We start from the raw sequence: 14,270 nt of genomic DNA, 5'->3' as shown, positions 1-14,270 counted from the left end.
CATTACATTGCAAAAGAATAAATTCAAGGTTAATTCTCCTAGTACGTGTAAGCAACAGACAGTGGAATATCAACAGCTGAAGAACAAAGCCGATACTCACGTTCAAGAATTTTCCTACGCAGACCGTGTCATCCGCATCCTTGAACATATCAAACAGAAGGTCTTCCACATTCACAGGGCCATTTTCACATCTGCAGTTAATGGAAATGTTATACTTTTGTAGCATCCCATTGCCTTCCCAAAACTCTTCAAAAATACTCAAAGCAATTGAATGCGATAATTCTATAAGAAACATGAGGCATAAAAAGACTCCAAGAAATATGGTCTTAAGCCAGAGTGTACGCAAGCCATTGCACAGCTTGTTTTTACCTCCTCTGTTCAGCAATGGCCAAGCAAAACACAGCAAACGTCAAGAGGCTGGTCAGTAAGACACTTTGTTAACACTGTAGGTCCAGGTCAGTTGTGCGTGAATTGTTGCTGCAACCAACCACTTTACTGCAAGCAATGTCAGGTTTTTTTCATGGTTCCCATCCAAGAAGGATAGCTTTTGCTGTGAAGCAATTAACGTGATCATCTGTTTTTAGCTTATGAAAAAAACAGGTGGCTGACAACACAATAACTCGGTTATTTAATGTATTTGTGAAAATCCAAAATAAAAAAGCACAAAAATTTTTAAATCTATCAATGTGAATCTTTCTCTTTAAATGCAGGGCATTCCACTACATTTTAGAGTAAAATAATGTAACTCAAGCACAGTTATTTGGTGTGTATGGAAATGAAGAACTTAAGAGGGTATGTTAACATAATTATTGTTATCCAGCAGTTACCCCACTGAATCGGCACTGGCAAGGGGCAATAGCAATGAAATGCACTTCTTTCAAAAGGCTTATAATGTAAGAGTGACTAGATAACTGAACTCACTGGTTTACTCCATGCGAGGAAAATATTTTTGAGGTTCTAAGCAAAAGGGATCAGACCTTTCTAAAAACTTTTTGAAGTTCATAGACCAATTAGCTCCTAAGGTGAGGCACCCTAATAAATTAATGTAAACAAACATGCAATTATAATTTCCCAACACACTAAGGAAGAGCCCAATGCAGTTTGCATGACCCCTTGTTCCTACCTTTAATTCTCTTCCCATGCCTAAGCCATAAATGATGTTTGTTTTGACGGAATGGATGGCTAACACTGCAGTCGCGTCATGGCCTTCACTCACCCAATCGTAACAGCCTCAATTTATAACTCAGGGGTCTGTTCTTATTCCTGCAGTAGATAATACAACTGATTGGCATCCATTTCCACCCCCGTGGCTGCATGCCAGCATTTTATAAATGCAAGGCCCTTTACTATGCAAAAAGCAATCATAAAGAAATACGACTGCGCAACCCCAGCTACGTGCAAGCACTATCGGTTAATGTTGCCCCACACTGCATAAAGCAGGCTGATTGCAAAAGAGCATGAAAGTCTTATGCGTTTGGTATTCATACTTTTCAGGGTGTTATTGCTTTGAAAGCAGCTGTGCACCTGAGAGCAAGTACGTTTCTTCTATTAGAGTATGAGGTAAAAAAAAATTATGGCACAGCACTCGTACGACGCCCAGGTCATACAGCACATATGACGATGCAAACAAGCTGGAGGAGAGAATTCCCAGGTGCACTGTCCGTCATATATCTCGACATGCACAGGTAGTCTGAAAAAAAATGCACCTGGATGTTCAACATCGGTGCTCACATAAACAATTGCAGTGAATCAAACGAATGCAAATGGTTGTACATCATGTCATGCTTCACGCTGCTAATTTGCGTGACTATGTTTGTAAGAATATAAAATTAAAAAAAATAAATAAAACGAAATCTCGGTGTATTTTTAATACCGACTACTGAATTAAAAATGCAAAATCATTTCAAAGATGCGCTAAAATATACAGCACACGTGCATCATGGTATCGATGTAAGTCGTGCAGGAAAGCCCAGTACCAGGCACATAACTCCGCAGAAAGCCGACTTGTAGGACACAGTACTGCCTTCACGTTTACTCAGGAACACCAACAGCGATTAATTGGCCATTAAAAAATATCAATTATGCCATCCAGGCTGGGTATTTTATCACCGGCGTCTAGCCTGAATATTTCCAACCGTTATAAGACGCTGTATGAATTAAGGGATTTTAAGTAACACGCATAGCAAACTTAAAAGATCAGCTGATAATAAATAAATGTAGTTTCTTTAACACTGCACCACAGCCTGTACTATTATGAAACGCCACTCCAACGACATACTGTCTCTAAATCACACACTAAAAAAAAAAGAAGAAGAAGAAGAAGAAGAAGAAGAAGAAGAAGAAGAAGAAGCAAACTTACTTGTCGAAAGGTTTCTCCTTGTCTCGGTGAAACTCTTCGGCCGGCACGAACACACGATTCGCATGAGACGTAGTTTCCAGCGACGCATAGCGATTGAAAAAACGAGCGGGCTGTTGGTGCCGCTTGGTCGCTTGCGGCTGCAGAAGCCGTGTCGTAGTGGGACACACCTTAGGAGCACGCCTATGGTAGCCCACAACCCTTCCTAATCTGCGGATCATGTCCCGGGTGGATCGGTGTTATTATTCACTTCGAGCGCGGCTCCAACGACCCGAGAAAGCGATGAGGTGCGAGACGGCGATTCTTCGTTGACGGATCTCCGCGATGTTGGAGTTGATAAGAGAGCCACGCTTGAGCGCTGCATGCGCTATTTGCGTGGGCAGTCCCCGTTAAATTCCCTCGAATAAAATTAAAACGAAGTTGCAAAGCGAAAACCCATTGGGCGTGCCGACGGGCCGCCGACGCTAATTTTGGAGAAGGACCCCGGTTGACGATTATTTAGGTCAGTAGTCGCTGCATTTACGCAGGTTATATTCGGCGATGTAGTTATTCTAGGTGTTCAAAAACAGCTTGACTTTTTGCGCGCATTAAAATATGACTTATTTCGATTTCTTCGAAACCGAAACAAGAACTACGTTGCTAGAGGCCGCGCCGGTCGCGAGTGGTGGTGTATTTTTAGTGAACCTACCGAAGAAACCTTCATGTCCGCTGGTGCTCGACGGAGTTCGCGTAGTGGGGGCGATTTGCCAAAAAAATGGAAGATGATACGTCGTCGTCGGGTCCCACATCTAGGACTGTGGCCTTCAACGAGTATCTGTACGACAGCCTGGACAGTAGTACTTTCGGTCAGCAGATATTCTCGACGAAAGACGGCATCTTTGACGACTCTAACGACGGCCAAAACGCTGCCGAGGACATCGGGATCTTCGATGTGGAAGACCACGAGAACGAAAATGCGGGGTGAGCCACGAATCTGGGCTGCTGGCCTACGCCGTGGCGATGTCGAAGGACGTGCCATGCCTGGGGGCACTGGTGAACGAAGTGTCGATTGTGTGGTAACTTTCCTCTTGGAAGTAGCCGAACGTTTTTTACCCTAACATGGTTATCATCGGTCGCGAAAGTTGTGTGTGTTTCCTCGGGCGATTTGGGCTTGTGCTTATTTATTTCTGAGCGTCACGTCGTCTCTAGAGATAGGCCACATAACGGGCTCAAATAAGCAGCAGCGTCACGTTTCGGGGTGCCGATAACCCGGTCATCGTTGATGCGCTTCGATGTCCCGGTATTTGTGTAGCGGTTAATGCGTTCCGTCTCGGATATACTCACTTGAATGTCTGATCTCGGGAACGCCGCGCCTGCCGCCGGAGAACAAAACCGCGAAACTTGACTACTGTGCCGAATGAATTGTTTCGCGCAGGGCGAATGCGACTCGTTTTCTTTCTTTTCGTTTCGACTTGCCGCTACGAAACGAAAGCCGATACCGCTGCAAGTGCGACGCAGACGTCATGCGCCGAAAGAGGAATGCGCACTCGTACCGGAACTTGCGGAATTTTCGCGGAAAATGTTTATCATCGGAGGTGTTTCGGATAGTGTAGCTCAATGCGATCAGCTGTCTTGCTGTCGGCTCGCCCTCGGCTGTTTGAAAAAAAACGACTTGGCAGTGCGCCTGGTTATGCAAGACGCGGCCTTCGTCAGTGAATTTTTACCCGCCTCCGAGCAAAGCGAAGAAAATAGTTTCAGCGCCACAACAGAGTTGGACGCAAGAGGATTTGACAGAAGCTCCAAATATGCGCGCCTGGATCGTGTTTCGCTCTGCTGATTGATTACTGTTGAAACCACTGCTAGTTTAGCTCTTGCTACTCTCTGTTGCCCACTGTGCAATATTAAACCTTTGTTTGACGTTTGGCAAGGACGCTAGTTCTGCAAATTAGCCTTGTTGAAGGCACGGGAACACACAACTGCAACTGTGTATATTTTACCTGGACGTATAAATATTAAGCGATGAGTCAGTACAGTAGGCTGTCGTTTGCATCTCGTGCTGTTTCATTTTTCACGTAGAATCGAAAACTTGCGCTACAGGCCACATTAGTGTGCGATATGTTCCCAAAACTTTAATTTGTAGAGTAGAAACTTCATCTTGCACGCCGATAATGCTGGATTTAATAGATTGCAAACAATTCATACCCACGAAGTCACACCTCCCTACTTGAAAATATCTTGTAACCTGTTTTTTCGTAGTTCTTATTGCCCTTTTAGTGAGTGTAATGTCATTCTATGTAGAAAATTGCTGTTACAACTCTCTTGGCATTTAATCATTAATATAACCAGCTGGATTGTTATGGAATGCTGAAAGTGCATTGCTCACTTCCTGAGAAAAAGCAAAGAACACCCAAACTTTGCCTTGTTCCTTTCATAGTGCATTTCTAAAGCATTTCTGAAAAAAAAAAAAAACAATATGACATCATTAGCCCGCAAGCATATGGGCAGGAAAAGCCAGCTGTTGTACTTGTAAACTCAGTAACTGCACTAGTTGCTAGCTTTTCAAATTGCAATGAAAGCTGTAATTATGGATTGAGAAATGTTGGCTGTTTGCTTGTACTAGATTGTACATGTCAGAAGCAGTACCGAACAGTAGGCACTTGTGCCGTTGTACTGACGGAACAGCCTGTCGGAGGAGGAGTATTCGTGCAATCCGTTTCCTCGTTCGCAAAAGATTCACTTTACCTTACCTTGCATGTCTGGTTGATTTGCAGGTACATCCAGCATACAATATCGGCCGACCAGATCTGCATGCAGATCAACCCAGGCAACAGCCCAATGCCAAAGAACCCAACCCATGCCACACTGACTATTCAAAGCTTGAACCAGGAAACTCGAAAACGTGAAATCAAGCGCTTCCGGTGCAACTACGAGGGCTGCAAGCGCACGTACAGCACGGCAGGCAACCTTAAAACACACCAGAAAACTCATACTGGTATGTTCTGGCCTGCTAATGATTTGCTCTTATTCTGGTCCTATGGTATCAGATGCATGCCTGGCTAATACATCTTATGATGTACACATTACCAAGAAAGTCTTTGTACAGTCGAACCCCTTTATAAGAGGCACTGATTTAAAAGAAAAATGGGTTCAAGAGACAGCAGTGTGCCTTCAGTAAAATACAGGTAGATAGGAAAATGCATCTGTGGTACCCTTCTTATGAGGGACACCTCATGTAAGAGACAAGAAATGCAGCCTCGAGCGTGCATCTTATAAAGGCGTTCAGCTGTACTGTTCACAGAGTGTTTCTCATTCAATGCATGAAGTTTGGGAAAATTATACAGGTGGGCTTGCTGCTGTTGACATATAGAACATGTCAGCATTGCTGACAAGGTTACACACTGCAAAAGGCAGCTTTGTATTTTCCGAAAAAAAAAAAAGAAAGAAAGAGAAGAAAACCTTGCAAACAGCTTGATGCAGGTGTAGTTGCACAACCATGCTTCATATGACAAACTTCTCCAAAATCTTTAGCACATAATGACAGGGGGCATTATTATGATATGTTCTGGATATACATTATAACTTTTAAAAATGCTTTAAAAACTCAAATTCTATGCAGTGTTCAAATGAAGGCTTGTTCATTTGTTCATTGCATGGATTATCCATCAGTTGGTGGAAACTGTGGTGCGAGATTTAGTAGCAGAGATGTGTACAGTAGCGGAAAAAAAGTTAGTGCCACGAATTCAGTTGGATTGCACATTGACTGTAAACTCTTTCGATGTTGGGTTGTAATTTCTCTCTTTGGCTGCTTGGCACGTGCAGAAAAGGAGAAGGTGCTTTTTAATGAACATGCTATTAACATCTTTGTGCACGAGGCTCTTCCACATTCATCAGTTTTGCTTACTATGGAAGCCTCACATGTGGCATGAGTTAGAACTCCCATGTCTATGCATTTAAATGAGTAGGTATTTTGATGGCATCTTTGAGAGATATTTTGATTATTGTCTTTTAAAGCGACACAAAAGTGTAACACTAGAATAGTTTTGACGCTAAATCAAACTCTAAAAACTGTAGTGTTGTTAATTTCACCACCATAGGTTTGTTATTAGATGAGGAAATCGATGTAAAAAGTTTCACTTATAATTTCCCCTGCCAAAATCTCCAGTAGTGACGTCACGGATTTCAGTGTGCTTTTGTGTTCTGGTCACATCGGCCGAATGAAAGTTCCCGAAACTTGTTATGCTAGGGAGGGGGGTCTCCGGTGGCCGCATTTTGGATTAAGGTGAAAATTCTTGAGGCCCGTGTGCTAAGATTTGGGTGCATGTTAAAGAGCTCCAGGTAGTCAAAATTTCTGGAGCCCTCCTCTACGGCATCTCTCGTAACCATATGGTGGTTTTGGGATGTTAAACCCCAACAATTACCATTACGGAGGCCAATTTACTTCATTTTTACCAATCGGAAACTACGTAGGCCCTAGTGAGCGCCGTCGAAATCTACGACGCCGTGATTATTGGTTTCGGGAACTTGAAGCTGTCGTCGTCACCCGCATTTCCATTTTAGCACGTTTCCTCGCTTGCCAAGCGTATTCTTGCGGCAAGCATGGTTTGTTTTGATGTTGTGAAAGATATAGCATGCATCCGAAAATTTGCATTGGCATCTCTCCTACAGGGGAGTACACCTTTGTGTGCACGCAAGAGGGTTGCGGCAAGGCATTTCTCACCTCGTATCGCCTCAAGATCCACTTCAGGGTGCACACGAACGAGCGGCCGTACGAATGCCGCATCTCTGGCTGCGAAAAGACCTTCAACACACTTTACAGGTGATGAGGGGGCTGGCACACTTCTTCTTTAGTACTTTGATTATGCCTTTGGGTTGTTCGTTAGCTGTGCAAAACATGATGGGCAAGCTGCATTTAGAAATGCAGGATTAAACCTGTGGATTGAAGTGTGTTCATAAATCCGATAACATCACTATTTCTTTGTTCGACAAGATAATTCAATTTTGCATAATATGTCAAAGGAGTTTAACAAACCTTCCGGAAACATTGTTACCATTATTAATAACCCCATGTTACATTAGCTAACATAGTATGATTAGGCCTCTCGATGAATTAGCTGGCATTCTGTAGTTAGTTTCTGTGATGTATTAGCTAACATTGTATGATACAAGCTTTATTTGCGGGAATTGACTATGCCGACTGCTTCTTGTTTACTTATTTTTCTGTAACAACCGATTCTCCTCTGTAATTCCATTTTCCCTTGAGGGTAAAATAAGTAAGTAAGTGAACAAACATTGTAATCAATAGTCGTAAAAATTGTTTATATTTCAAGTCGAGGGGCTTAAGGGATTTCGATGCACTGAGAATGCTTAGTGTGTTTGAAAAAATAGAAAAGAAGAAACATCATGTACCACAGAACAAGACAGGGATGTACCAAGCACTGTTCCTGTGATTCTGTGAACCACCAAAACTTGACAGAATACAGCTTCTGAGCTTGTTAAAGAACGCTACTACTGCATGAGCAACTGTTGAAAGTAACAACACTTGGTCAGTCTTAATCCTGTTGCTGCTGCGTGGTTTGCGCTGTTTTTCATTTTGTATGAACGTGCACCAGTTGCTCCAAAATAAGCACTCTGGTGCCTAAGTATGTCTGTGTAACTTTTTATTTCCTGAGCGTCACTGTTTCAGTCGCCAGGAACGAACCCCTGTAACATTTATAACAGCCACACCACTGCAGGAGCTGTTAACACCGATTTCTGATATGCCACCGCTTGATAAAAGTAAAAGTATCTCTGTGCAAATTTCAAAATTTCTTTCCCAAGTCCTCCTAGGTGTTTTTGTTTTAAATGACAAGCTGATTTAGTGATGACTAGACAGTACGATATCTCCTTTGGTGGCTGTAGGAGGTGACGAAAACACAGAAGGCTTATCGTTGTGAGCGTCAACATGGGGCAGCATCTCACGACAAAATTGGCAGTGCTTTTTTTTTTTCTTCCGTGCCAGGCTGAAGGCACACCAGCGGATTCATACGGGACAGACCTTCAATTGTGGCCAAGATGGTTGTGTGAAGATCTTCACCACCCTGAGTGACCTCAAGAAACACACTCGCACTCACACCGGCGAAAAGCCATACAGGTGACTTTCGCTCTGCTTCTCCTCGTCAACCGGGACCATTAACCTTTTCCCGATGTTTTAAAAACATTTTATGGAAACACGCATGTCGTGTTCACGATACTGCTACAAGCGTCTTTGGTAAATAGCAGCACTAAGTGCTATAAATAAGCCACAAATGGGGGAAGGGGGACGATTTTTGTGGGGGAAAGGGGCGGGGTCATTTGCAATCCTTTCTGTGTCTTTTGTAAAGCCTACAGACCTTTGCTATACATAATTTGAATACAATAGAAGTTGTCAGAAAGTTGGTTAAAAACAGAAACTCCCACCATGATGAAGAAGCCTGTTGTAGAAGGCTTGTTCATTGTGTTCCTCTGACCTTCCACTGAATGTGCAATTTTATGGCACAGAGGCCAGTGGTAGCCAGAGTGCAGTAAGAGTAGTACATTCAATTGTTGTTGCATGGACAATAATCAGTGCATGCAACAAACAATAATCCACAGCTCTTGCTGAACTGCATAGAATGAGGAGTATGCAATGAAAAGGAAATCATGCCTTGCGGGAGAGTGACAAAAAAGGGTAATGAACTGTAGTGGCAACATAGTCTTTCTTCTTCTTCTTTGTTATCATTATCTATTGCAACAGCAGCAGCCTATTTGGGCTCATTGAAGAATTAGCACATTTCCCGATCTTCTTCAATTATTTTATTTAGTAGTTAATGGTGCAGCTGTAACTTGATTATTGCAGCATCATTTAATGGAAACTTCTGCTGCTTTATGTTTACTACAGACTGGTACATAGCTGTTCCTGTATAGCAAATTTTTCAAGCTCTATGAGTGTTTCAGGAGAAGCGTTTAAAAAATGCAGTGAACTAACTTTAGTTTGACCTTGTAACAGGAGATGTATCTATTAACTGCAGTTGAAGTAATCCAGAGTTGTGTAAATTACAACGCAAGTTTGAAAGTGCCGCAGTTCGGTGAGGGGATGATCAGTGGAGCAGCAGCCATTGTTGCCATGCCCTTTTCTAACAGTGAGTGCATGTGTGTGTTCTGGCATGATGATCAATGGCCTTCCTCGTTTCTTCCCAAGGTGCGACACAGATGGGTGTGGGAAGTCATTTGCCGCTAGTCATCACTTGAAAACCCACATTAGGACCCACACAGGTATGCACACACCTTGCCTGATCACCTTGTGTATTGCTACGTTATCGGTGCGTGCTCAACCGTTAGGCATAGTTGCTTTTTGTCGCTTTGTGATGACATTGCTGCATCAGCGAGAAAGACAATGCCTAGAAAGCTTGAGTGAACCACTCAGACTTTTGATCCGTCGCACAACACGTCATTTTCAACAAAAAATGCAAGCCCGCCGCATCGCTTCTGGCTCGCCAGTGTTAAGTTACAATTGCATTTAAGCAAAAGCACTTGAGGGAAACGCACGACTGAAGTTGATAAACTAAGTAATTAAAGTTGAATTTATAATAACTGAGGCCTATCTATTTTGGTAATCAATGTCCACAAGTTCGTATAGTTTTCCATTGCGAGGCCAACTGAGCATGTTTTTTGTCCTATTAAATTGGCTGCATTTTTGTTTGCACTGTGATGTAACTAATTGCCAAAAAGCAGATCAGAAGCCACTGCAATAATTTCTACTAGCTGCGCATTTCACTTTGTGCTTATTGGTGCAACTGCGTTATCCAAGCTTGATCATGCTAACTAGCGAGGGATAGGACAATACAGCGAGTGGAATACTAACTTGTGCACTTGCTCCTCAGGTGAGAGGCCCTACCTCTGCACACAAGACGGGTGTCAGAAGACGTTCACAACTCAGTACAGCCTGAAGACTCACGCGGCAAGGCACGATAGGCTACAGGATGATGAGGTCAGTAGTTTTCTTGCCTGTGCAGCAGTATGCCCGGTGCATTCATTGTCCAAGCAATGGTACGGGTGCATATTTAATATTGTAGTGCAGACCAACCCAGATATAACCAATTATTTTGAAATCAAACAGCTGGCAAATCACCTTCGCTTTACTTTCAGCATCTAAAACATGTTATATATCGAATAACGTAATCATCAAACGTTTTGTAACACCCACCACAAAGGTCTGGTGGTTATGGTGCCCAGCTGTTGACCTGAAGGTCATGGGATCAAATTCTGGCCACAGCAGCTATATTTTCCGGTCCCTTTCAGATTCAATACATATCGAGGTTCGACTGCATACACATGTGTAAATTGCACTTCCTCAGTGCCAAGTAGAATATGTGCAGACTATAATAATTGTGGTACTATCATTGTCACTTCACCGTCCCCACATCATGGCACATGCAGGATCAAATTGTGACGTTTCACCTTGATGGCCTGGACGTTGACATTGACGACCCCTTAGAAGGATCTGCCGACTATGACATTGATGAGAGCACGGCCCACATGCTTCTCAACACCATGGTGGATACAACAGCAGCCGAGCAAAGTCCTAGCAGCACTGGGCTTGTCAGTGTTCCCATCCAGGAAGTTGACGGGAGCAGCTCAGCACTTCGAGGTAATTACTGTAGCCTTTTCTTACATGCTGCCCAGGACAGAATAACACAGACTTAATGACTCAGTGCAGTTGTACTCTATGTGAGACAATAATGCAAGATCCCAAAATGAAAGACTAAGTAAGTGCATAAAAGTCAGTAATTTTGCTGTTCCTGGCCTGGAAGTAAATCTCAGTGGGAAGACTCTTTTAAGGAGCACTGACATCATATTTGTGCAATGCAAGATCTTTGCACCCACGAGTATTCATCTACCCCCCTATAAGTGATTTTCAACATTTTCTTCACTAGATGCGCACGTTCAGTCAAAACTTGTCACCGGCATCACCATCGCCAAAAGTGTTGAAGATGACTTTTTAGAACTTGTAATCGCCGTGGTTTGCAATGTCGTGAATCGTTTTCGTTTCGACCTTTTGCAAAACAGTGATTCAAAATGGACTGTGTTCTTAGTAGCAATGAGGAGGTGCCCCGGGACATGCGCATGGGCTATGCTCATTGATCTATTAGAATTAGCTATAGCGTGCACAGCATTCTGGTATTACAAAAAAAAGGGTCTGTAAAATATAGGGGCAGCAAATGCACACCAGCGCAGCAATGGAATACGCTAAGGTTTACAATAACAATCCCGAGCTTGCCAGGTGGTTCTTTGCACTGCCAGACAGCCCCACTTATCCGGCCTCTTATGGTTAAGGCAGCAGTAACCCAGTACTACGCTAGTGCAAAGTCTACGGACGAACTAAAATTTACCATTTGCACTACCTGTGTGTTACTAGCGAGCGATGGTATTTACTTATAAGCTACTCCACTTTTATAGCTTGTGGTTGTGTTGGTGTGTACAGTACGTGTGAGAAACTATGCACATAGTCAGCTTTTTCTGCCCTACCATCAATACAACTCCCAAAGGTTCCCTGACATGCCGACTGACAAGAACTTGTCAAATCCTGCTCTTTCGTTTTGCCTGTCTTGTCATGGTGGTTAGAGTCTTGTAACACCCTGAAATCAAAGTAGTGCATGAAGGATCGAGCATGAAAAGTGACATTGTTTACGGGCTTCGGTGCCACAATAAGAACACTCAAGTCGTTGACGTCATCGCTACTAGCGCATCTTCACTCAGGATGGTATGCACTACACCGAACACATCAGAGTGGTGACTTGCCCCTTTTTAGCTGTTGTACACTTTTTGCCCTTGAAGTAAAATAACTTTCAGGAGACGGATGCTACACAAGTTTGGTAAAAACGGCTCATGCACCCTGGGCAACCAAATGAAGGACACATCTCGAGCTTGAAATTTTATGTCAATGTCCTTTTAACATGAGCAGTTTAGCAAATCCCACTGATTAAACTTGGGAGTTTCACATCTGCAGTAATTATTGTTAGAACAGAGCATTATCTTCCATATCCTGCTAGAGATTTGCATATTTGCCTGCCTGCCCACATAGCTCTGGAGCTATGGAGCTTGGTTATAAAAGTATTAGAACGAAATTTTATGTGCATGCTTGCAGGTCCTGTAAGCTTAATTTTTCCGACAGACTGAGCATGATGGGCAGAGCTGAGCCTAAATATGTTGGGCTTGAAGGGAACAGTAAATTGTAAGCACCAGCAATTTTATATGAAATACAGAGTTGGCTCTTCTTACTGCTAGTGTGCTTCACTGTATTGCATAGCTGATGCAGTGAAGTTTACTAAAGCAATTCTGTCATGGAGAGGAGTTGGAAAACTCATTTATAGTTAGATTCAGGCATCTTGCTCATTTTCTCTCCATGGCATGCAAATGCCCTTCAACTCCAAAGCCTTTATCTACAGCATTTGTGAAAAGTGTTGTTCTGTTGGCATAAATACTGTATGCCCTTGTGCGTAGGCAGCACTATTTCTGTGATTTTGACGAAGTTCTGTCCACAACTACGAGTATGAAATCTGCACTAATTAAACATCCATGCCTGCCCACCACCACAAAAGCAGATGTTATCCCTTTCAGAGCAGAAGTTTATTGGTTCAAATATGTATGACTATTAATTATTGCACTCAGTTGATGAGCACATTTATGAACTATGTCATGTTTGCTGCAATCAATGGCACTTAAAATTATTGTTCGTATGCAGTGCACTAGAGTCGGTCGATGCGTGCCTGTTGTCAATGGACCTAACTTGATTACTTTGTTAGATTTAAACATTTCCTTTACAAATCGGTTAAAGGGTTGCCAGGTTGTAGGCGCAGCCTTTTTCAGAGATCTACACGGAATATGCAGCGATGCAAGTAATGGCACGCCCATTAAGGAAACCATACTCTCAGGGGCAAGGCGTGGTATTCAATACATATTTCCTTTTCAACTCTGTGCAGCCTATGCCATGATACCCCTGGACATTGTGAGTAGTGCATCAGGACAAAATGACGTGCCGCCCAAGGTGGCGCAAGTGCTGCTACCACGGACATTCACCGTTGACTTGGCGACGCAAGTTGTCAAGCCGGAACCAACGGTGGCAGCCGGCGACATCTCGTCGAATGTGGAAGTTGTGTTGCCAAGGGTGGTGCCCGCTGACATGTCACCGAGTACAGTTCTCGTGGACGACATTGACATCCTGGGCATCTCTGCGTCACAGGCCGACATATGCAACTGTCCAGACAAACAGGCATGCGAAACTGGGGAGTGCAGAAACTGCCCCAGCAAAGAAGTCAGCATATGTTGTTCCTCGGACATTCTCATCGACACTCAGGGTTCGGAAAATGGTGCAGGTGTGCCTGGCAGTGCTGACGGCAGTTTGAAAGGACGGGCCGGCCATCGGGCTTGCTGCTTATAACAGCGGCTTTTTTTGTTTGTTTGTTTGCTTGTGCTACAGGTTCTGGGACTTAGAGACAAAAGATAGCAACTCTGGCAGTGGACATGTTTGCATGAATCATTGCCTTGCCTTGCAGGGCGGCGAACCCAAAGGAGTTATTACAGTCGCCTGGTTGTACAGCACCAATTTAGTTCATGGGCACCCTGCCAATTTTATATAAAAATGATCAATTCAAAGTAGAGTAAAGATAATGCTTAGGATTTTTTTTTGTGTGTGTGTGCCTGATGATAGTGTCAGTTTTTCTCTCCAGCTATCGTGACAGCTTGGTTCTGGTGCCTTCTTTGTGGAAACCTAGACGAGTAGGCGCAACGAGATGTGGGTACTAGGAATACCTTTTGGTATTGTGATAGAATGTTCCCTTCTTAGGGTGGATTGACTCTTTCCTGCCTACTCCTGTTCAGGGCACGCTCGTTTCAACAGATATAATGGTTAGCGAGCTGGAACGCTTTTACTCTGATTGGG

At 43.4% G+C, this 14,270-nt stretch overlaps 2 protein-coding genes across 4 annotated transcripts in view; one reads left to right on the top strand and one right to left on the bottom strand.

Annotated features, from left to right (window-relative positions):
• Positions 1-2,738, bottom strand: part of GLS (glutaminase) — a 33,187-nt gene extending 30,449 nt beyond the window's left edge. For both annotated transcript variants that reach the window (XM_075895066.1, XM_075895065.1), the window contains exons 1-2: positions 2,360-2,738; positions 101-191 (exon numbers count right to left, since the gene is read on the bottom strand). In XM_075895066.1, the coding sequence (XP_075751181.1) occupies positions 101-191; positions 2,360-2,577 (309 nt within the window). In that variant the 5' untranslated portion in view covers positions 2,578-2,738. The remainder of the gene's footprint in view (positions 1-100; positions 192-2,359) is intronic.
• Positions 2,739-3,040: 302 nt separating this feature from the next.
• Positions 3,041-14,010, top strand: LOC119174834 (uncharacterized). Of its 2 annotated transcripts, none has more exons than XM_037425932.2 (8): positions 3,041-3,316; positions 5,107-5,327; positions 7,001-7,151; positions 8,334-8,465; positions 9,531-9,604; positions 10,213-10,319; positions 10,769-10,979; positions 13,312-14,010. In XM_037425932.2, the coding sequence occupies exons 1-8, from the start codon at positions 3,111-3,113 to the stop codon at positions 13,767-13,769; spliced, it is 1,560 nt and encodes a 519-aa protein (XP_037281829.2). In that variant the 5' UTR covers positions 3,041-3,110; the 3' UTR covers positions 13,770-14,010. The 2 variants fall into 2 exon arrangements, with proteins under 2 accessions (XP_037281829.2, XP_037281830.2); XM_037425933.2 differs by having other exon boundaries at positions 3,288-3,411.
• Positions 14,011-14,270: the final 260 nt, after the last annotated feature.

This window comes from Rhipicephalus microplus, chromosome 5, assembly GCF_043290135.1.
Source record: "Rhipicephalus microplus isolate Deutch F79 chromosome 5, USDA_Rmic, whole genome shotgun sequence".
NCBI classification, from domain to species: domain Eukaryota; kingdom Metazoa; phylum Arthropoda; class Arachnida; order Ixodida; family Ixodidae; genus Rhipicephalus; species Rhipicephalus microplus.
This window is presented reverse-complemented; position numbering and strand designations above follow the sequence as displayed.

What these genes read in the sequence shown, in the direction of transcription:
- LOC119174834 (XM_037425932.2), top strand. Translation starts at nt 3,111, where the DNA reads ATGGAAGATGATACGTCGTCGTCGGGTCCCACATCTAGGACTGTGGCC. An exon ending in ACACCAGAAAACTCATACTG is followed by an intron (nt 5,328 to 7,000) that starts GTATGTTCTGGC and finishes TCTCTCCTACAG; the next exon opens with GGGAGTACACCTTTGTGTGC. An exon ending in ATAGGCTACAGGATGATGAG is followed by an intron (nt 10,320 to 10,768) that starts GTCAGTAGTTTT and finishes TGGCACATGCAG; the next exon opens with GATCAAATTGTGACGTTTCA.